This window comes from Cynocephalus volans, chromosome 11 (assembly GCF_027409185.1).
Source record: "Cynocephalus volans isolate mCynVol1 chromosome 11, mCynVol1.pri, whole genome shotgun sequence".
Taxonomy (NCBI): Eukaryota; Metazoa; Chordata; class Mammalia; order Dermoptera; family Cynocephalidae; genus Cynocephalus; species Cynocephalus volans.
The window spans coordinates 100,826,821-100,849,034 of NC_084470.1; the positions used below are offsets into that span (position 1 = coordinate 100,826,821).

General features: G+C 39.8%; 1 protein-coding gene across 1 annotated transcript in view; it reads left to right on the top strand.

Annotated features, from left to right (window-relative positions):
* Window positions 1-22,214, top strand: part of TP53BP2 (tumor protein p53 binding protein 2) — an 80,443-nt gene that overhangs the window by 28,448 nt on the left and 29,781 nt on the right. Inside the window, exons 3-4 of the mRNA XM_063115075.1 lie at window positions 3,818-3,934; window positions 20,629-20,711. Of these exons, the coding sequence (XP_062971145.1) occupies window positions 3,818-3,934; window positions 20,629-20,711 (200 nt within the window). The remainder of the gene's footprint in view (window positions 1-3,817; window positions 3,935-20,628; window positions 20,712-22,214) is intronic.

Here is a 22,214-nt window from a genome sequence, read left to right on the forward strand (position 1 = left end):
TGACTTTCCTATAGGTGGATGTTCTAGAAGTTCTGTGCTCTTTCCAAATTACCTCTTTTTTTTTTCTTAATGCAGAAACCAGATTAGAACATTCACATAAAGAAGCCCACGTGATCTTTTAAAATGAAATTGTATAATTTGTAAATTGTATTACTTCATTTTCCTGTTTAAAACTCTTTAGAGGCTTCTCTTCCACTTGAAATAAAATCCAAATTCCTTACATCTTAGACTATGAAGTCGCATGACTTGCTGTCTTTGCTGTCATCTGGTACTGCCTTCCTCTTTGCTCCCTCCTGCAGCTTTCTAAATGTTTCTTGAATGTGTGGAGCTCTTTCCCACCTTAGAGCATTGGCCATAGCTATTTCCATTGTCTGTATTGCTCTCCCTTCAGATTTTGTCATTACTGGTTCCTTCTGGTCATCAGATTTCAGCTAAAATGTTACCTCCTTGGAGAGGCTTTTCCTGAGCACCTGCTAAAAGTAGCCATGAAGTTAGTTCTCGTTTATTTCATCCAGATTTGTACCTCTGTGGCATGCATGTCACTCTCTGATTTTGTGTGTTGATTAGTTTCTTGCCTCTTTAATCCCTTTGGCCCCCAAACACACGCACTAGATTCTAAACTACTTAAGTGTGGAGAGAGAGACTTTGTTTATCTTATTCATTGCTGTATCCCCAGCTCACGGGGAATGCCTGATGCCTAATAGGTGCTCAATAAATGTTTACTGTGAATGAGTAAACAAATTTCTAGCTTCTTCTGGTAATGTCCTTGCATTCAGCAAATTACCTTGCTTTATTCTTTACTGAGATCATGGAAGCCATCCCTTGTGAGCTTGCTTAATTTCCTTCCTGTGTACCTCAGGTGCTCTGTGTTGCCTGTCCTTTCTTCTTATCATTTTAGAGGAAGAAGTGCTCTCTGCTGAAGCTGTGCTCTCTTCCTTGGCTCTCGATTTCACCCATTCCCTTTCCTCTCTAGTATCTTGCTCATGTGAGTTCAGTCACTTTCACTATGTGATGGTGATGCGCAAAAGACTTTTTCTTACAACATTTTAATTAAAAAAATTTTAATGACAGATAACACCTGAATGAGTTTTTGTTTGTAAAAAACAAAATAATAAGGACAAAATGCATGTTGCTCCCTTAGGCCCATCCCCTGATCCTTGAAGTAATCACTTGTGATTTTAGTAGATAACTTTTCAGACTTCTTCCCTGCATTTATAAGTAACTACAGAAATAGTTTTGTGGGTTGTTTCTCTATTTCTTTATATAAATAGTAGGACACAAATCAACATCCTGAAGTGTACTCTTTTACCTTACAACATAGCTTGGAGATTTTTTCAGATTAGTACGTGTAAATCTACACCATTCTTTTTAACTATTACGTAACTTTCCATAGTATGCATAAACTACAGTCGATCTAACAATTTCTGTATTCACGAACATTTAAATTAATTCTACTCTTCATAAGTACTGCAGTAAAAATCCTGTTAGGAGCCTCTTTTGATCCTGTGCACACATTTCTCTAGGGTGGATGCCAAGAAGTGGAATTCCTTGGTTAAAGGTTCAAACTTTTTTTTTTAAAATTAATTTTTATTGTGTATGTTTAAGGTATGCAACATGATGTTATGGGATACATATAAGATAGTAGAAAGGGTACTATAGAGAAACAAATTAACATAAAGTTTCACACATTTAAAAATGTAACATTTATTGCTAGATTTCCCTCCACAAAGGTCATATCAGTTCATACTCCATCCAGTTATTTCTAAAAGTATTCCTCATCAACCATTATAATAATATTTTAATTTTTGCTAAACTTATAGCTGAAAACTTGTCTTTTGTTTAAATTTTTTTTCTTATCACAGGTAAGGTTTCCTGTTTGTTTAGTTGCTATGTGGGTTTTCAGTTTTTTAGTTGTTTCTGTATATCCTTTGTTCATATTTGCTTTGGCTTTTGCCTTTCCCTCTTGATTTGTAGGCACTTAAAAACTCTGTTCTGGATTCAGGCCTATTTGTGTGTTATTTTAAAAAGTCCTTTCTTCAGAGCTGTAAATATATTCTCCTGTTATATCATTCTCTAAGTGTTAAAGTGTTGTCTTGCCTTTTCTTTTCTTTTCCCTCTTCTTTCCCTTTTCATTTTTCCTTTTCCATTTCCTCATTACCCACTCATGTGTTTGCTTAGTGAACATTTCGTGGATGCCTGTTTTGTGCTAGGGATTGTGCTCAGTTGCAAGGGATACAGAGGTGAAAGTTACCTGCCGTCAGGTATCTTACGGTGCAGGAGGAGAAACAAGTATCAATAGACATTTATAACGCAGTGTGACAACTGCAGTAGTAGATAGATGTGCTCCATCTGCAGAAGGAGGAGAGGGCACCAGGGAAGATGATGAGTGCTGGGAATGACATGTTCAAAGTCACACAGGCAGGAATGCCATGGTGAGGAGCCAGGTGTGGTTGGAGCGTAAGATGATGGTGGGGAGCTTTGGGAGCCTTTGGAGTGTCTGTTTCAGCTTGTGCAGGCTCAGGCTTGATCTTTTACTATCCTAGGGCCATTTGCACCTCGAGCTTGGAAGAAGGTCCATACCCATCCGGGGCAGTCCAGTGTGGACTAGAAAGTTACTTCACTTCCTTTGAGTTCTCTCTTTGCTCCTGGAACCTGGAGATTTTACTTCATTTCTTTTAAGTATATAGCTGTGTGTGTGTGTGTGTCTATTTTGGGTAGAGGGTCTACTGAGAATTTCTTTTGGAGGGTGTCTCCTCAGCTACGATTATTTGCTTTTGGGGGTCTTAGTTATAGTTTGTGTGGTTTATAGAAGTGATTATCTGTGTCAACGCAGTGTGGTATGTTATAGGAACTAGAGCCAGAACTGCACTGTATTTGTTGTGACCAAGCGCATTAAGTTCAGGGTCAGTCACAGAACTGGCTGCTCTGTTATCTGCCATGTTGTTTATTTAAGGTATTGAGAAAGTGTCTTCTATTACTGATAAGTGTGTTGAGTTTTCTTAGGCTATTTCAACATTCTTATATTTAAAAATTATATTGACATTACTGGCGGTTCTTTGATTTTATTCAGTTGCCTCCTCAAACAGTATGTTTGGTTTTTATATCTAGATCCCTTGAGATTGGAAGATTTTTTGAGGAGACCTTGAGATACATTATTTTTCCTGAAGCTCCCATTTTTACGGGGGTATTTATCTGTACCTTTCTTTTTGTGTCCAGAAAAGTTCTGACAACTAATAGTCTTGCTGGAAGAGGGGCCAGATAGATATATTTTCACTGCAGTGTAAGTAGCTTTTTATTTGGAAATGGATAAGTCTGATTTTTTTTAAACATTTTTTTTTGTAAAATTATAATTTAAAAAATAGGCTATATTAAAAACTGTAATAAAAAATAAGGCTATCTAGAAAGTTGTTTTTTAATTTTTTTATTTATTTTTTGTATATTTAGAGAATCACAGAAAACTAGTGTTAGAAGGAACCATCTGATCTAATAGATTACAGAAACTTTTGGAACCCACTGAAGTTAAATGGCATGCCTGTGGCTAGCAAGGATCCCAATGAATTAGACGCTTGAGCTTCTGACAGCTGACCTAGATCTATTCCTCTTTCTAACACTCCTCCTTGGTTAACACTGATTGTATGTGTGACAAATTTGTGGTACTTCATTTTCTAACAGTTCTTTTAATGAAAAAAAAAAATGACCTAAGATGATGAATATTTTCTACATCCGTAGTGCATAATTTGCATGAAGGACAGATGGTAAATGGTATGTCCATTTTTTTTTACCTGGAGATAATGTGATTTCTACTCATTTCTTTTAGAACGTCCAGTTGCTGATAATGAGCGAATGTTTGATGTTCTTCAGCGATTTGGAAGTCAGAGGAATGAAGTTCGTTTCTTCCTTCGTCATGAACGCCCTCCTGGCACTAGGGACACTGGTAGGAGTACTCTGTGATTTGAACTTTATTTTGTGCATTGGATTAGCTGGGAGTAGTAGGAGGCACATGATGAGGAGCCAAGGACTTTGACAGGTGAATGAAAGGTCTGGAAGTTGAAATTGTGGAAATAGACCACTATTCTCAGACCTGACAGTGAGGAGAGAAAAGGGTATGGTTTTGTTTGCAAATGGGAGAAGTTTGAATATAGTTTTTTTTAATGCAAGTGGCAAGGAGCCAATAGAGCAGCAGCTTGAAAGTATAAGAAAGAGAGGGAACACTTGATAGGGTAGGAGCCCTTGGGAAGGTGCTTCTACAGCCCTAATGGATATACTCCTCTTAGACAAGAGGAAGGATCCCTCTTCCATTGTAACAGGACAGAAAGAAAACTGTGTCAGATGCTGTTAAATTTGTACATTTTGCTGGAGCAAATCGAGGGAATTCTCATCTGAAAACATTAGTTTTCTTTGAGGTCGGAGGTGCTATGGATTAAATATATGTTTCCCCCAAATGTTCATATATTGGAAACTTAATCTACATTGTAGCAGTGTTTAGAGGGTGGTTATGGGTGTGGTTCTGATGGTTTTAAAAGGAGAGCAAGCGAAGAGGTTAGCTCTCTTGCTCAGCCCGTTTGCCATGTGATACCCTGCATTACTGTGGAAGGCCCTTGCTAGGACTTCGTTCCCTGGACTTCTCAGCCTCCAAAACTGAAAGAAATAAATTTCATTTCTTTATAAATTACCCAGTTTCAGGTATTCTGTTATAAGCAACAGAAACGGACTAATACAGGAGGCAAAGTCATCCGAAAGTGATTATGATGGGGTGGATTGGAAGTTTGAGCTGTTGTGGAGAATAGGAGAAAGTGCTTGTTTAGGGAAGCCAGATTGGGGCCAGTTGAGGTTGAGGCCATGAGACCTTTTGCGATTTTTCTCCAGTATTCTGCAGCCCAGGCTGGTTGTAAGAGGAGGAGAAAACAGTTGGATTGACCCAAGGTTGCCAGAGAAATTCAATGGAAGGTCAGTGGGACAAGGGAGAGGAGGATGTTGGCAAGGTAACATCTATGCTGGGTGGGGAAGAAGTGAAGATAGGAGAGGCTGTGGGGGGGGAGAGCAGACAGTTAAGAGGCCTCAGGACTCAGATTAGCAGACAGGTGCAGTGAGAGGAAATGAGACAGGCAGATGGAAAGGAGATTATGGTCAAAAGTAGAATATTAGAATTTAAAATTTCAGGGGTAGAGCATATCTAGGTGATGTGGTCCCAAGTTGAGCCCTGCAGAGAGCCTGAATTAGCCTGAAGACGAGGAAGCCACGAAACTGAGAGGCTAGCCTGTGGGTGGTGAAGTCATCCACACTGAAGGCAGGTCTGGGAGGGAGTCAGGTGCTATGTCTTTAGTGACTGGGGTTGTGACCAGAGTTCATAGATGACAACAAAGAGAGGGTAGAAGCTGGAAGCAGCACCAGACATTGGGGACACTGCCATCCTTGAGGCCCTGGAGGTCTCATAGGGTGTGGGAGAACGAGCAGCTTCAGATCTGAGATCTGTGGGGAAGCTCTGTTCTCAGTGGGAAGCCGCAGGTTGAAGCAGGATTGCTATGTGTTTCTAAAAACGTTGAAATTTTTAAAATAGAAAGTTGAGGGTAGTTTGTGACTTCTGAATGTAGTTCTTGAGAGTAAGAATGCAGGTAACAAATGTTAATTATTGGACATTATAAAATCTCAGTTTTATTTCTGTTGCTTTAATACAAGTGTCCATGTGGTCCCTGACCTTTAGAAATTATTAGAGTATTGTGGGGGCCGAATTGACAGTCTGGCCTCTTCTACCCTGCAGATGAGGAATGCTGATACTCAGGGGTTCGGTGACTTGTCAGAGGCAACACACCTAGAGCAGAGCCAGGAGTGAAACCTGAATCACCTCAGCCAGGCTGTCTGGTTGCTGTCAGTGTCACTGGTGTCTGTAATTTTATTTTGAGTTAGCATGTTTTTTTTCCCCCTAAGCTTTCTTTTTGGTAGTTTTAAAATTGGTATTTACATCTTATTTTTATTTATATTACTGCGTACATCCTTTTTGAATTAATGAGTTGAATTTCACCTGCTCATCTACCAGTTCAGATATCTTGCTGTAATAGTACTCAGTAAATTATTAAATAGTCTCTCAGTAGTGCAATATGCAGTTTCAGTGTCTGTAATGAGAAATACAATCTGAAGATAAAAGAGTTGTTTTCACATTGTCGCAAAACACCAGTGCCACACAGTGTTTAAATTGGGATAAAACAGGATTGCTTTTTCAGTCTCTTTTAGTAAGGTGTTAATTACCCTTTTTAGTCTAGACTTCTAGATTAAGGATTAAGCCCTACTATGCCCTGAAACAGCATTCTTTTTCCAATTTAACTAGGACCTGTCACCCAGAATGTATATGAAATTATTTTTAACTCTCTTGATTTTTACTCTAATTAGATAACTGATTATACCAAGGAGAAACTAGGTCAGTGCTCTCACTTTAAGGCAGCAAACAAAGCAATTAATCTTAAATGATAGAAGGTTTTTTCCATTGTTTTCCCCAGCAGAAATGTTGTGACAGATTACCCAAGTTATTTTGTCAGAGAATTGAGCAGTGTTTCAGAAATAAAGCTGGTACCAAACTGAGGTATGGCTCCTACCTGCTTCAGAAGGAAAAAAAGACTCAAAAGTCAAACGGTTGGTGTTAGAAAAGCAGATGTATTCCAGCTGAAGGAGATGGTAGGCTGTCCTGTCTCCAAGACTTAGGTTTACTGCGGGTTTTTAAAGGAGGGGTTGAGGGAATCGAATGGGGGAGGAGAAGAGCAGGGGAGAAGGAGACATGAGTTATGAGGGGTCTGTGTCTGTGAGTCAGGTACAAGGTCTCGCCAAGGCTGCCTCTGGTTTCTGTTCTCATCTTCACTATTATCTCAGGACCATGCAAGATTTTGGTTTGTTCCAGTGTAGAATCATCTTTTCTGCAGTCTTGCATAGTTTCACTTCACAGAGCTCTGGTTGACTTGACTGGTGCCCAGAGTCAGCTTCCAGTCATTTGGCCTTGATCACTTCTCCGAACTGTACAAGTCTCAAAGAACTGTTAGCTTTGAATGCACTGATTAGCTGGAGAACAATTTAGCAAGATAAGAAAGAGTGGAGAGAAAGAAATACTGTCCTTTTTAAAATCCCTGCCCCTTACCCCCTCCTTGCAGCCCAGGTGGTATAAGGTCCCAACATGGCATCAGTCCTGCTCACTTACAAAAACTTTCTCACTGTCAATAGTTCCTTCTATTTCTGTCAGTGGGGAATGGGCTCCAACTCATCTTACTGCTTCGAGCTGTTTCGGGGCATAGTAGGGCCTAATGTAGAATAGAACTATTTGACGTGATGGAGGACATAGCGTTTGGTACCCAGCTGGAGTGGCGTGGGGGATCAGGGGCATTTGTTTATCTATTGTCTTAACAGTTGATTGACAACAGGTGGCTTACTCAGAGTTAGCAAGCTATACATTAATTGGTATATCAAGAATTTTAAGAACTTACATGAATCCTTTGTTTAGGAACAGGATGTCTCATCCAAATCATGAGTCTCCTCCTTCAAGTTTATGAAACTTTAGCGAACTGCATGTGTAGACAAGACATCATTTCCCCCTTGTCGATCAAAACATTCCTCATGGAAGCATTGAAGATCAATTTCCTGATTGAAAAGCTTTCACTTTTCTTTGTATGGATGCCTCAGTGCTGGGAAGACTCATTCCCAGGTAGACATGCCCCATGTTGGGGGGAAGGTGAAACAGCAGTTAGGCCAAATTAGGGCAACACAAAGTGGGGTCAGGAACTTAGAAGAGATGTGCTATTTTATAATCAACCTTTCCAGTTGTATCCTGTTATATACAGAGAGAGCAAATTCTTATTGCACTTATGCAAACAACCGTATCACCATAAAAATCAGAAGGATACTCGCAAATAGTTTTCTAATTTTGGAGCAATCAAATAGGAGAAAGGAAATGCTTCCATCTTTGTTCCTAAAAGTACATTTTACCAAATTGCTGTAAGTTACACTAAGTATAAGAAAGAAGTTCTCCTTAAATCTGCAAAACAAAACATTTAAGTAAAGAACCAACAGTGACAGTTACAAAACATTATCTTTATCAGATATTTAACTTCATTGTAATTAATTTTTGCTTTGCTTTATTTTAATCAGCAGTTTTATAAAATCATCAGATTTCTTATTAGAGTTCTGGAAAACCTTTATTCCATCCATTGATCTTAAAGTTATTTGAGACCTGTGTTTAAGAGTTCTTGTTAGGACTTCCAGTCAAGATGGCAGAATAGATGGTCCCTAGCGTCTGTCCCACAAATCAACCGATTTAAACTATAAAAACATAACATCAAGTGCAGATGGAATGGGGAGACGACCAGCGGGGGAGGCAGAAGCTCTGTGGAGACCACATGCCCTGCGGGGCCGCCATCGCACGATCCGGCAGATAGGCTTCACCGCCGCCACCCGGCTCCATTCCCAGCCCAGCTCAGTGCACATAGAGTGGGGAGACGTCCGGCAGGGGAGGCGGAGGCTCCGCAGAAACCACACACCCTGTGGGGCCACCACTGCGTGATCCAGCAGGTAGGCTTCACCACAGGCACCCAGCTCCATTCCCAGCCTGGCCTAGTGCACTGAGAGCAGGGAGACGTCTGGCAGGGGAGGCGGGAACTCCACGGGGACCACACTGCTGCCGCGCGATCCAGCAGCCTGGCCCAATGAGTACGAAGCACAGAGACATCCTGCAGGGGAGATAGAACCTCCGTAGAGTCCACACACCCTGTGGGGGGGCCACTGCCGCGCGATCCAGCAGTAGGTAGGCTTCACCGCTGCCACCCGGCTCCATCAGAAGCCAGGACTAGCGCGCACGGAGCAGGGAGACATCCAGCAGGAGAAGGGAAAGCTCCTCAGAGACCACACTCTCTGCGGTGCCTTGGCGCATCCCAGCAGCCCAGCCCAGAGCGCACGGAACAGGGAGAAGTCCAGCACGGGAGGTGGAAGCTCAGCAGAGACCACACACCCTGCGGTACTGCCCCGTGATCCAGCAGCCTGGCAGAGTCCAAGCTGACCAGAGAGGTGGCTCCCCGGAGAGGCCCTAGACCCGAGGCAACCACACGCGCAAGGCACTAGTGGCCAACGGAGCAGTCACTGAGGTAGCCATACCAAATTGGCAACCACAGCAACATCTTAGTCAGTCAATAGTGTCAAACGTGTGGACTGTGAAACCCCCTGCCACAATGAATAAACATCAAAGAAAACATACCAGAAATACGAAAAATCAAGAAAGTACACCACCAAAGGATAATAACTCTCAAGCTCTAGATCCTATAGAACAAGAAGCCCTTGAAATGACTGACAAGGAATTTCGAGTGATAATTCTAAGGAAACTGAATGTGATACAAGAAAACTCAGCTAGACATCATGATGAAATGAGGAAAAGTATAGAGGACCTGAAAGAAGAAATGTACAAGGAAATCAATGCCCTGAAAAAAAATGTAGCAGAACTTGCCGAACTGAAGAAGTTATTCAGCGAAATAAAAAACACGATGGAGAGTTTAACCAGCGGGCTTGCAGAAGTTGAAGAGAGAACCTGTGAACTTGAAGATGGGCTGTTTGAAATAACACAAGCAGACAAAAAAAAAAAGAAAGAAAGAAAAAAGAATCAAAGGCATTGAAGAAAATCTGAGAGAGATATCAGATAACCTTAAGCACTCAAATATCCGAGTCATGGGTATGCCAGAAGGGGAGGAAAAACGAGATTGCACTGAAAACATATTCTACAAAATAGTGGCAGAAAACTTCCCAGGTATAGGAAAAATCACAGATCTTCAGATCCAGGAAGCTCAACGATCTCCAAACGTATTCAACCCAAAAAGGTCTTCTCCAAGACATGTTATAGTCAAATTGGCAAAACTCAAAGACAAAGAGAGAATCTTAAAAGCTGCAAGAGAGAAGCGTCAAATCACCTATAAGGGAGCCCCAATCAGGCTAACATCAGACTTTTCATCACAAACCCTAAAAGCCAGAAAGGAATGGGATGATACATTCAAAATACTAAAAGATAGAGATTGTCAGCCAAGAATACTCTACCCTGCAAGGCTATCCTTCCGAAATCAAGGGCAAATAGTATATTTCTCAGACAAACAAAAACTGCGGGAGTTCACCATCACACGACCACCCTTACAAGAAATTCTCAAGGGAGTACTGGGTTTGGTTCCTGAAAAATAACTACCACTGCCATAAAAACCCAAGGAAAATCAAAACCCACTAGTATAATAAAAATGGCATTCATGAAGAGAGAAAAAAAAAACAAACAAAAAGGCTATCTACAACCTAAGGAACCAACAAACACAGAAACCAAACAGTAAATCAGAAAGCAAGGAACAAAAGACACCCAAGACAACCAAACAACAATCAATAAAATGCTAGGAATAAATCAACACTTTTCAATAACAACTCTTTAATGTAAAAGGCTTAAATTCCCCAATCAAAAGACACAGACTGGCTGACTGGATTAAAAAGGAGGACCCAACTATATGCTGCCTTCAAGAGACCCACCTCACTCACAAAGACTCACATAGACTAAGAGTGAAAGGATGGAAAAAGATTTACCATGCAAACAGAAAAGAAAAACGAGCTGGAGTGGCTATTCTTATATCTGACAAAATAGACTTTAAACTAAAAACCATAAAAAGAGACAATGAGGGACACTACATAATGATAAAAGGATTGATCCATCAAGAAGACATAACAATCATAAATATGTATGCACCCAATGTTGGAGCAGCCAGATTTATAAAACAAACTCTATTAGACCTAAAGAAGGAAATAGACACTAATACCATAATAGCAGGGGACCTGAACACCCCACTGTCAATATTGGACAGATCATCTAGGCAAAGAATCAGCAGAGAAACACAAGATCTAAACAATACTCTAGACCAATTGGACATGGCAGATATCTACAGAACATTCCATCCAACAACCTGAGAATATTCATTCTTCTCATCAGCACACGAATCATTCTCCAGGATAGATCACATATTAGGTCGCAAATCAAGTCTCAACAAATTTTAAAAATTTGGAATTATCCCATGTATTTTCTCAGACCATAGTGGATTAAAACTAGAAATCAATAACAAACGAAATTCTGGAAAGTATACAAACACATGGAAATTAAACAGCATTCTACTTAATGACCTATGGGTCCAAGAAGAAATCAAGCAGGAAATCAAAAAATTTATTGAAACTAATGAAAATAATGATACATCATACCAAAACCTGTGGGATACTGCAAAAGCAGTATTAAGGGGGAAATTTATTGCATTAAATGCTCACCTCAGAAGAATGGAAAGATGGCAAGTGAACAACCTAACACTTCACCTTAAAGATCTAGAAAAACAAGAACAATCCAAACCTAAAGTTAGCAGACCGAAAGAAATCATTAAGATCAGAGCAGAACTGAATGAAATTGAAACCCAAAAAACAATACAAAAGATCAATGAATCAAAAAGTTGGTTTTTGGAAAAGGTAAATAAAATTGACAAACCATTAGCATGGCTAACAAAAAAAAAGAAGAGAGAAGATTCAAATAACAAAAATTAGAAATGAAAAGGGCGATATTACAACTGATTCATCTGAAATACAAGGAATCATTTGAGACTACTATGAACAACTATACGCCAACAAGTTTGAAAATCTGGAGGAAATGGATAAATTTCTGGACACACACAAGCTCCCAAAACTGAACCATGAAGACGTAGAAAATCTGAACAGACCAATAACAATAAAGGAGTTTGAAGCTGTTATCAGAAGGCTCCCAACAAAGAAAAACCCAGGACCAGATGGATTCACAGCAGAATTTTACCAAACATTCAAAGAGGAATTGACACCGATTCTTTACAAACTATTCCAAAAGATTGAAACAGACGCAAATCTCCCAAACTCATTCTATGAAGCAAACATCATCCTGATACCAAAACCACGTAAAGATATAACCAAAAAAGAAAACTACAGGCCGATATCTTTGATGAATATAGATGCAAAAATCCTCACTAAAATACTAGCAAACAGAATACAGCAACACATACGTAAAATTATTCACCACGATCAAGTGGGATTCATCCCAGGGTTGCAAGGTTGGTTCAACATACGCAAATCAATAAATGTGATACACCATATTAATAAAATCAAACACAAGGACAAATGATCATCTCTATAGATGCTGAAAAAGCATTAGATGAAATTCAGCACTCATTCATGACAAAGACCCTCTATAAGTTAGGTATAGAGGGAAAGTATCTCAACATAATCAAAGCCATATATGATAAACCCACTGAAAATATCATCCTGAATGGGGAAAAGCTGAAAGCTTTTCCTTTAAGAACAGGAACTAGACAAGGATGCCCACTCTCACCACTCCTATTCAACATAGTGTTGGAAGTACTAGCCAGAGCAATCAGAGAAGAGAAGGAAATAAAGTGCATCCAGATTGGAAAAGATGAAGTCAAACTGTCCCTGTTTGCAGATGACATGATCCTATATATCGAACAGCCTAAAGCCTCTACAAAAAAACTCTTGGAGTTGATAAATGATTTCAGCACAGTAGCAGGATACAAAATCAACACACAAAAATCAGTAGCATTTCTATTCTCCAATAGTGAACATGCAGAAAGGGAAATTAAGAAAGCTTGCCCATTTGCAATAGCCCCCCCAAAAATAAAATACTTAGGAATTGAGTTAACCAAGGATGTGAAAATTCTCTATAATGAGAACTACAAACCACTGCTCAGAGAAATTAGAGAGGATACAAGAAGATGGAAAGATATCTCATGCTCTTGGATTGGAAGAATCAACATAGTGAAAATGTCCATACTACCCAAAGTGATATACAAATTCAATGCAATCCCCATCAAAATTCCAATGACATTTTTCTTAGAAATGGAAAGAACTATCCAGACACCTATATGGAATAACAAAAGACCACACATAGCCAAAGCAACGCTGAGCAAAATAAATAAAACTGGAGGCATAATACTACCTGACTTTAAACTATACTACAAAGCTATAATAACCAAAACAATATGGTACTGGCATAAAAACAGACACTCTGATCAATGGAATAGAATAGAGAATCCAGAAATCGACCCACACACCTACAGCCATCTGATTTTTCACAAAGGCACCAAGCCTATGCACTGGGGAAGAGACTGCCTCTTCAGCAAATGGTGCTGGGAGAACTGGATATCAATATGCAGGAGAATGAAACTAGACCCATACCTTTCACCATACACTAAAGTCAACTCAAGATGGATTAAAGAATTAAATATACAACCTGAAAGAATAAAACTTCTTAAAGAAAACATAGGAGAAACACTTTAGGAAGTAGGACTGGACAGAGACTTCATGAATACGACCCCAAAAGCATGGGCAACCAAAGGAAAAATAAACAAATGGGATTATATCAAACTAAAGAGCTTCTGCACAGGAAAAGAAACAGTTAACAGAGTTAAAAGACAACCAACAGAGTGGGAGAAAATATTTGCAAAATATACATCTGACAAAGGATTAATATCCAGAATATGCAAGGAACTCAAACAACTTTACAAGAAAAAAACAAGCAACTCTACTAAAAAATGGGCAAAAGAGCTAAGTAGGCATTTCTCTAAGGAAGATATACAAATGGCCAACAGACATATGAAAAAATGCTCAACATCACTTAGGATCCAGGAAATGGAAATCAAAACTGCACTGAGATACCATCTCACCCCAGTTAGGATGGCTAAAATCCAAAAGACTCTGAACGATAAATGCTGGCGAGGTTGCGGAGAAAAAGGAACTCTCATCCATTGTTGGTGGGACTGCAAAATGGTGCAGCCTCTATGGAAAATGGTATGGAGGTTCCTCAAACAATTGCAGATAGATCTACCATATGACCCAGCTATCCCACTGCTGGGAATATACCCAGAGGAATGGAAAGCCATCAAATTGAAGGTATACCTGTTCCCCAATGTTCATTGCAGCACTCTTTACAATAGCCAAGAGTTGGAACCAGCCCAAATGTCCATCATCGGATGAGTGGATACGGAAAATGTGGTATATCTACACAATGGAATACTACTCAGCTATCAAAACGAATGAAATACTGCCATTTGCAACAACATAGATGGACCTTGAGAGAATTATGTTAAGTGAAACAAGTCAGGCACAGAAAGAGAAATACGACATGTTCTCACTTATTGGTGGGAGCTAAAAATAAATAAATTCACACACACAAAAGAAATGGGGTGGGGGTGGGGGAAGAAGACATAACAACTACAATTCCTTGAAGTTGATATGATAAGCAAACAGAGAGGACATTGTTGGGTGGGAACAGGGAGAGGGAGGAGGGAGGGAGGTCTTGGTAATGGGCCACAATAATCAACCACATTGTATATCGACAAAATAAAACTAAAAAAAAAAAATTCTTGTCAGAATCTTTTCCATGAATCTGATTGCGGATGCCTTCAAAAATCAAAACTTTTTGCAATTTTACTAAGCATTTAGTCAATATTTCAAGAAAATCTCGTTCTAACACAGGGGAAATTTAGTTCTATATCAGTGTCTTCTTAATATTAAAGTTCAGTCTTTAGGAAAACTTAGCTAATTCCCTTTTAATTATAGTCATCTTAATCATACACAAAATTCTTTCATAAATTCGCTGTTCACAAAGCATCATTACAACTTATTTGGACCTTCGATGACATGCTTTAGATTTTTCATTTGTCCTATACTTCCCACTTCTTAAATAACCAGCCATTTTGCTCTAGGACTAAAGTTCACTACACAAGATGCTTTCTCACAGTGGAGTATCCTCTTTCCTTTTCAGCCTTCCTAACCACAACTACATCTCCATGTCCATAGCTTTCTTCACATCTCCTCTTCTCCTGCATACTGATTTCCTTTCTCACCAACAATACTAAATTAGCCTCATTTATCTAAAAATTGCATGATCAAAGATCATTCTGTTTTAGGCTGGGCTTATAGCTTTAACCTTAAAACCTCTAGCAAAGACAAATGTAATCTTGTTTGACCAGTAAACCCAGGCAGATAATTCCGAAAACATTTCTCATACCAGTATGATTTTCAAAAAAGCCTTTTTACCTTTTTTTTTTTCCTTCAGTTTCAGTTCAGTGTTTACATTTAGCTAGAACTGGCTGAGCTGTATAAGAAAAACAGAATCTCCAAGTGGCCTTGATTCTTCTAACAGGTTTCTCTTTATTTTGGCTGAAATGCCATAGACAGTGAGTTTGTTATAACACTTGCAGAACTCTGCACAGAGAGACAAATTTTGTGCAGAGACTTAGCTAATTACAGTGTTCGATTTTTCAAGCTTGCCAGGAGAAACTGAGAAAAAATAATTTCTTTCAGTCATCAGGTCTTTAATGACCAAAAAGCACAAACTTAGTTACTCAAACACAAACGGACAGACAAGTTTTGTTTAACTGGTTCACAAGCGCACTGGTTGATAGACTTGGGTACATCATCTTTTTCTTCAAGAGACAGCCTTACTGGGGAATGAAGTGTCAGTGGTTTAACTCCCACAGGCTTTAAAACAGTATGAGTTGTTAGTAAGACATCAAAAGGCCTGTGCCATTTACCTGTTGGCTGGTGTTCTGGACCTTGTTTTTCCAGATTTTTAAAAAGACTTTGTCTCCCAGCTGGAAAGGGTGCAAAGGCTCATCAGGTGGAAGAGGGGACCTGGAGAGAGCAAACTCATGAAGAGTGCTTAGTACCTGACATAATTGCTGTGTATACTGTTTGATATGATTGTCATGTTCTATCCCTGGGTCTAGTAATCCTAACCTGGCCTGGAAGGGCCTCCTACGTACAATCTTGAAAGGACTCAACTTAAGTCCACTTCTAGGTGCAACCCGGACCCTAAGCAAGGCAATTGGCGACACCTTCTTCCAGGTTAAATGAGTCTCTTGACAAAGTTTTGCTATGGTCTTTTCAGAGTATGGTTCATATTTTCAGTCTTACCTGTTGACTGAGGTCTCCATGATGAGTGTAGTTTTGATTTAATCTGTAAGGCCTTGCTCACCTTCTGTGTGACCTTTGAAACAAAGGCTGGTCTGTTGTCACTCTGAATTGTACTTGGAAGTCCAAACCTAGGTATTACTTCCTTTAACAAAATTCTGGCAACATCTGAAGCCTTCTCTGTTCTTTTTGGGTGGGCTTCAACCCACCCAGAAAAGTATCCATCATAATAAGCATATATTTAAAGTTTACTGTTGTCTTAGGCATCGGAATGAAATCTATTTTCCAGTCCTCGAAAGGATGGATTCCCTTATGTTGCACTCCTTGTCCCACGTAAGTGCAGTTGGCTCTGCTTTCTGAGCTGAGGTACCAGTTAGAAGGGCATGGGCCTCTATTACCTCAGTTAAAATCACCACTCCATATCCAGCATGATGTTGTCTGTGCTCCCTGAGGCTGCTGCGATTGTTGAACAATTCGCAGTGTGGGTTAGGCAATGGTTGGTCCAGCAGACCCAGCCCATTGGAATAGACTGTGTCCATAACCTCAAGGCAGTCATACAATAGGCTGTACTCTGTGCCATCAGTCAGCAGGAGGGTGGCTGGATTCAGGTTGGTGGTTGTCTGATCGTAGACTTTAGGTGGAAATGGTTCACTTTTTGGAGGTCTGAGTCTGGCAAGGAGCATCTGGAACTGCAAGGCTTGCTTGGGAGGCACTCGTATCTGCATATGTTGTTTCTTAGGAGAAAAAGTCACTCGCTTATTTAATTTATGTAGCAAATCACTTCCCAGCAAAGGGATGGGACACTTAGGCATATGCAGAAAGCTGTGTCTCAATGTCACGTCCCCCAGATGGCACTCCAGAGGTTGAAGAAAAAGGCCTTTGTTGGGGTCTACCTGTAACCCCTATTGTGTGAACTGTCTTCCCAGCACTTTTAGCTAATTTAGTGTTTAAGACTGAGTGGCTTGCTCCAGCATCCACTAGAAAATCAATTAATTTATTTCCCACTGTCAGTTGTACGTGGGGCTCCCATGAGGAAAGAATTAGTGGCGCCAAAAGGTTTAGTGGAGTCCCTGGGCCCCCTTATTTGCCATCAGAGATGCCTTCCCATTCCACCATTATTTGGGTCCCAATTAGGCTCAACAAGGAGCATAGCACCTGCAGTATCTGGAGTTCCATTAGGATCCTTTTGATGAAGGCTGTAAGCCTCATCTTTTGCCTTATCTATGACAAGTCTCATCAGCTGTTAATAAAATATTCATTAAGGCCTGCACATCTGCCCATGTGGGTCAATGGGTATTAATAACATTGATAAAGCAGTCAGCCATCTTCTGAGGATTGTCTCTATATGGAGGATTTGGATGTTTCCAATTTAACAAGTCCAAGGTAGAGGAAGGCATATATGCCCAGCAAAATCCTGTAGGTTGGCCATGCACATTCAGTCCACAAACTGGGAATTGGCAGAGTGGAAATTGCCCTCCGCTATGGTTGGTTATGCACCTGGGCCGAAATGGGTGCCCTGACAGGTCTTAGAAGGAGAGACCATTCCGGGGCCCTGATCATACTGGAGTGAGGATGATGCCTCACTTAACTGATCATCAGGAAGCCCTGGGGCCACCATATGAGGCTGAGGTGCCTCAGACAGTGGCTCAGGAAGGGGTGCCACTGCAGGTCCCATAGGACTCAAAGCCTCTAGCAACTATTGATTTTCCATTTCATTATCCTTTTATTCTCACTGTCTGGCAAAGGGGGATAATAGGATGGCTTATCGGAGAGTTTGGAGGAGCCACCTCATTGTATCATTAATTTGGACCCTGATCCTTCTCTTAAAGAGTCCCAATTATGTAAAAGCATAAAAGACTGAACATAAGATACTTCATCCGATTTGCCTTGTCTTTGGCAAAACAATTCCAATTGTACCAAGGTATGATAATTAAGAGATGCATTTAGTGGCCACCTTTCTCCAGAGTCTAACACATACGTAATCCACACATTATTCCAGTAGAGCATCATTCCTTTCTTAGTCATGAGTGCATAACTAAAAGCTGGCCAATTTTCCAGAATATAGCCCAAAGGACTTTGAGCTGGGATAGAAGAGAAATTGCCCATGATATTAGTTTCGCTTTCACACTCACACACACAGAAAAGTCAAACAAACAGATGAAGCACTTCCAAATAGAATGCTGTATTGTATTCTGTGTTCTACAGCTGTCTCCAAACACCGAGCTAGCTCATAAACAAACACAAAAGGTGCAGGAAAACAGCTTTGGTGTGCAAACCAAAATACCAAGCAGAGCACTGCTCCAGACGAGTGGTTGGTCTGAGTTTCAATAAGTCGTCTTCCACACTGATGGTACCTTTTCCTAACAAACAGTGTGAATAGAGGACTGACAGTGTGCATGCTGGAGCAACTTACCCAACCCAAGAGTCGGTGGCTCCTCACTAACACTGCTTTTCTTCACCAAACAGAAGGCAGGGAATCGGTGGTTAACGCTGTTGCTGGACTTCAGAGAGCCCTCCCCAGAACAAATGAGGTCCAGCAGCTGCTGGGAGGGATCCCGAGATGCCCAACCTCAGGGTCGGCTTACCACAGGCAGCTGGCATCACAGGCAGACCCAGCCTCGTTCCTACTGAAGTGGGGGGGGATAGGCCGCCCAAGGCACTCAACTCCTGGCTGGTTCTTAACAGTCTGTTACTGAACTGAGGTCCGGCTGCCCGCCCCCTTGAGAAGGAAAAAAAGACTCAGAAGTCAAACAGTTGGTGTTAGAAAAGCAGATGTATTCAGCCGAAGGAGGATGGTAGGCTGTCCCGTCCCCAAGACTTAGATTTACTGAGGGGTTTTTAAAGGAGGGGTTGAGGGAATGGAACGGGGGAGGAGAAAAGCAGAGGAGAAGGAGAAGTGAGCTATGAGGGGTCTGTGTCTGTGAGTCAGGTACAAGGTCTCGCCAACGCCGCCTCTGGTTTCTGTTCTCATCTTCACTATTATCTCAGGGCCCTGCAAGATATTGGTTTGTTCCAGTGAAGAGTCATCTTTTCTGCAGTCTTACATAGTTTCACTTCACAGAGCTCTGGTTGACTTGGCTGGTGCCCAGAGTCAGCTTCCAGTCATTTGGCCTAGATCATTTCTCAAAACTATACAAGTCTCAAAGAACTGTTAGCTTTGAAAGCACTGATTAGCTGGAGAACAATTTAGCAAGCAAGATAAGAAAGAGTGGAGAGAAAGAAATACTGTCCTTTTTAAAATCCCTGCCCCTTGCCCCCGCCTTGCAGCCAGGTGATGTTAGGTCCCAACATGGCTTCCGTTCTGCTTACTCCAGCAAAGCTAACACATTAGAGTTAGTGTAGTGACACCTGGCTCTGAGGATAGACATGTTTGGCATGGGAATCTGTGCTAAGCTTCCTGGCAGGTATAATAGACATTTCATTCAAAAGAATCTTTAATCTAAAATTTCTTGGAAAAACAGTAAAATTTATTGGGAAGTAATTTAATAATTTTTCTAATTCCTGGGAAGTAGAGGTATGAGCTTAATTTAATGTATTTTAAAAATTCTCCTTGTTGATAGTATTTGTTTCTTATAATGTCTTAATTTAAATTAAGCTTTCTCTTTTCTCATGCGTTAAGTGGCACTGAGAGACCCATATATTTTGGCTTAAATTTTTTTTAGCCAAAAAAAGCACAAACACACAGTGTTTTCCAGTTAGTACTGTCCCAAACTAAGAAAACAGAAATTTTTTACTTAAGTAAATGGAGAAGTATTTCATAGTACTTACAAATTACCACAAAATGTCCTTAATAAACCAATCAATCAAAATACTTGTTTTATTTTCAATTACTTCCTTCCCGTGTAAGTTACAAACACTGTTAATGGATACAAGGATGGATGATTTAATTTCCAGTTATTTATTTCAACGAAACTCTTCTTGATTTCACTACTGAGTAGCTAAATAGAGAACTAGGAGGAACAACTATAAGCAAATAGCCTGAATTACCATAGTTATTAAAAATTAAATACATTAGGGCCGGCCCATGGCTCACTCAGGACAGTGCGGTGCTGATAACACCAAGGCCACAGGTTTGGATCCTATATAGGGATGGCCGGTTTGCTCACTGGCTGAGAACACCAAGCCAAGGGTTAAGATCTCATCTTTAAAAAAAAAAAAAAAAATTAAATACATTGATTTTGTTAATTTTTCCTCCATTGATATATGAATCAGACAGCTTTCCTAGTGGGTAGGTGGTGTGTGATATTTCTTAGTGTGCCAACTATTACTGTTCCATGTAATTGATTTTCTTTTTTTTTTTTTTTTTAAAGATTACCAGTGAGGGGATCTTAACCTTTGACTTGGTGTTGTCAGCCCCATGCTCTCCTAAGTGAGCTAACCAGCCATCCCTATATAGGGATCTGAACCCGTGGCCTTCGTGTTATCAGCACCACACTCTCCCAAGTGAGCCATGGGCCAGCCCTGTAATTGATTTTCTAAAAACTCAATGAAATTATGAAACCTTAACTTCATTGCTATTAGAAAATACTTTATGTTGAATGCATACTTAAAATATCAAACAGCATTAACAACAGAACTCAGAAATAAACTGGTACTTTAAAAATCTGTGAACTTTAGTGTTAATGCATAGTTTAAAAATTTTGTCTTTAGTGAGTGGACCAAGGTCTCAGGATCCAAGTTTAAAAAGAAATGGTGTGAAAGTTCCCGGTGAACATCGAAGAAAGGAGAATGGCGTAAGTGATTATTTTTATCCATACTGACATACGACGATGATACTGCATTTTTAGCCTTTAAATCTCATTCGTTATTTTTTTATTCAGTGGATTAAAGGTAGCCCTTTTTAACAGGTTTCTAATTTCATAGAAACTATTAATTTTAATGATCTCTATATGGCTATTTTAAGAAGTTAGATTCTGAATGTGCCACGAATTCAGAACAAAATAAAAGTTGAAGAAGTTCAAGAAGTATTTGTTTTTTGGTGATTTTTTTGTTGTTGCTATTATCACTTTTAGAAAAAATGGAAAATGATATATTAATGCTCTTGTTATTGCATGTGAATTTGAGCAAGTATCTTTGGTGTACTTTGATAGCTCAAGAGTTTTTAATACCTTTAGGGACTGACTAAATTAATTTTCTTCAATCTGTAGTAAATTTACATTAGAATCCAAATTATCTAAAGTACCATTTGTTCCTCCTGTGTCATTCCCCACATTCTTCCTGTTTCAATTACTTGATCTTATGAAAAGATGATCTTATGACATGATGAAAGGGTGACAAAAATGTCCAGTCATTAAAAATGGCCAACAGGATTTTTTTGTGTGTGTGTGTGACCGGTAAGGGGATCGCAACACAGTGTATCCCTCTCCCCCCAACTGGGGTTTAGTTTTTTTTAAAAAAATAGCTTTACGGAAGTACATATAATTGGCATGCAATAAACTACACACATTTAAAGTATACCATTTGATACGTTTTGACATATGTTGTGTATACTTGTGAAACCATCACCATCATCAAGATAATGAAAATATCCATCCAGAAGTTTTCTCATATCCTTTTGTGATCCCTCCCTTTTTCCTACCTCCCCATCCTCAAGTGTTAGTGGATCTACTTTCTGTCACTATGAATTAATTGTATTTTCTAGAATCTTATGTAAATGGAATTATTGATACGTAATCTTTTTTGTCTGATTTCACTCAGCAAAATTATTTTGAGGTTCCATCTGTGTTGTTGTGTGTATCAGCAGTTAACCCCTGATTGCTGAGAAGTGTTCTGTAGTTTGGATGTAGTACAGTTCGTTTATCCCTCACCTGTTGACGGACATTTGGGTTGTTTCTAGTTTTGGGCTATTCCATAGCAAGCTGCTCTGAATATTTGGGTGCAAGTCTTTATATAGACATATGCTTTGATTCCTCTTGAGTGAATACTTAGGCATGGAATAGCTTGATCATATGGTAGGTAGGTGTGTGTTAACTTTTTAATAAGCTGTCAAATATTTTCCAAAGTGATTACATTACTTTACATTCCCACCAGAGTTCCAGTTTTTCCACATCTTTGCCAACATTTCATATGGTCAGTCTTTTAAATTTTAGACATTCTGATATGTGTGTAGTGGTATTACACTGTGGTTTTAATTTGTATTTCTCTAATGACTAATGATGTTGGGAATCTTTTCATGTGCTTATTTCCCATCTGTGTATCTTCTTTGGTGAAATATTCAGATCTTTTGCCCATTTTTT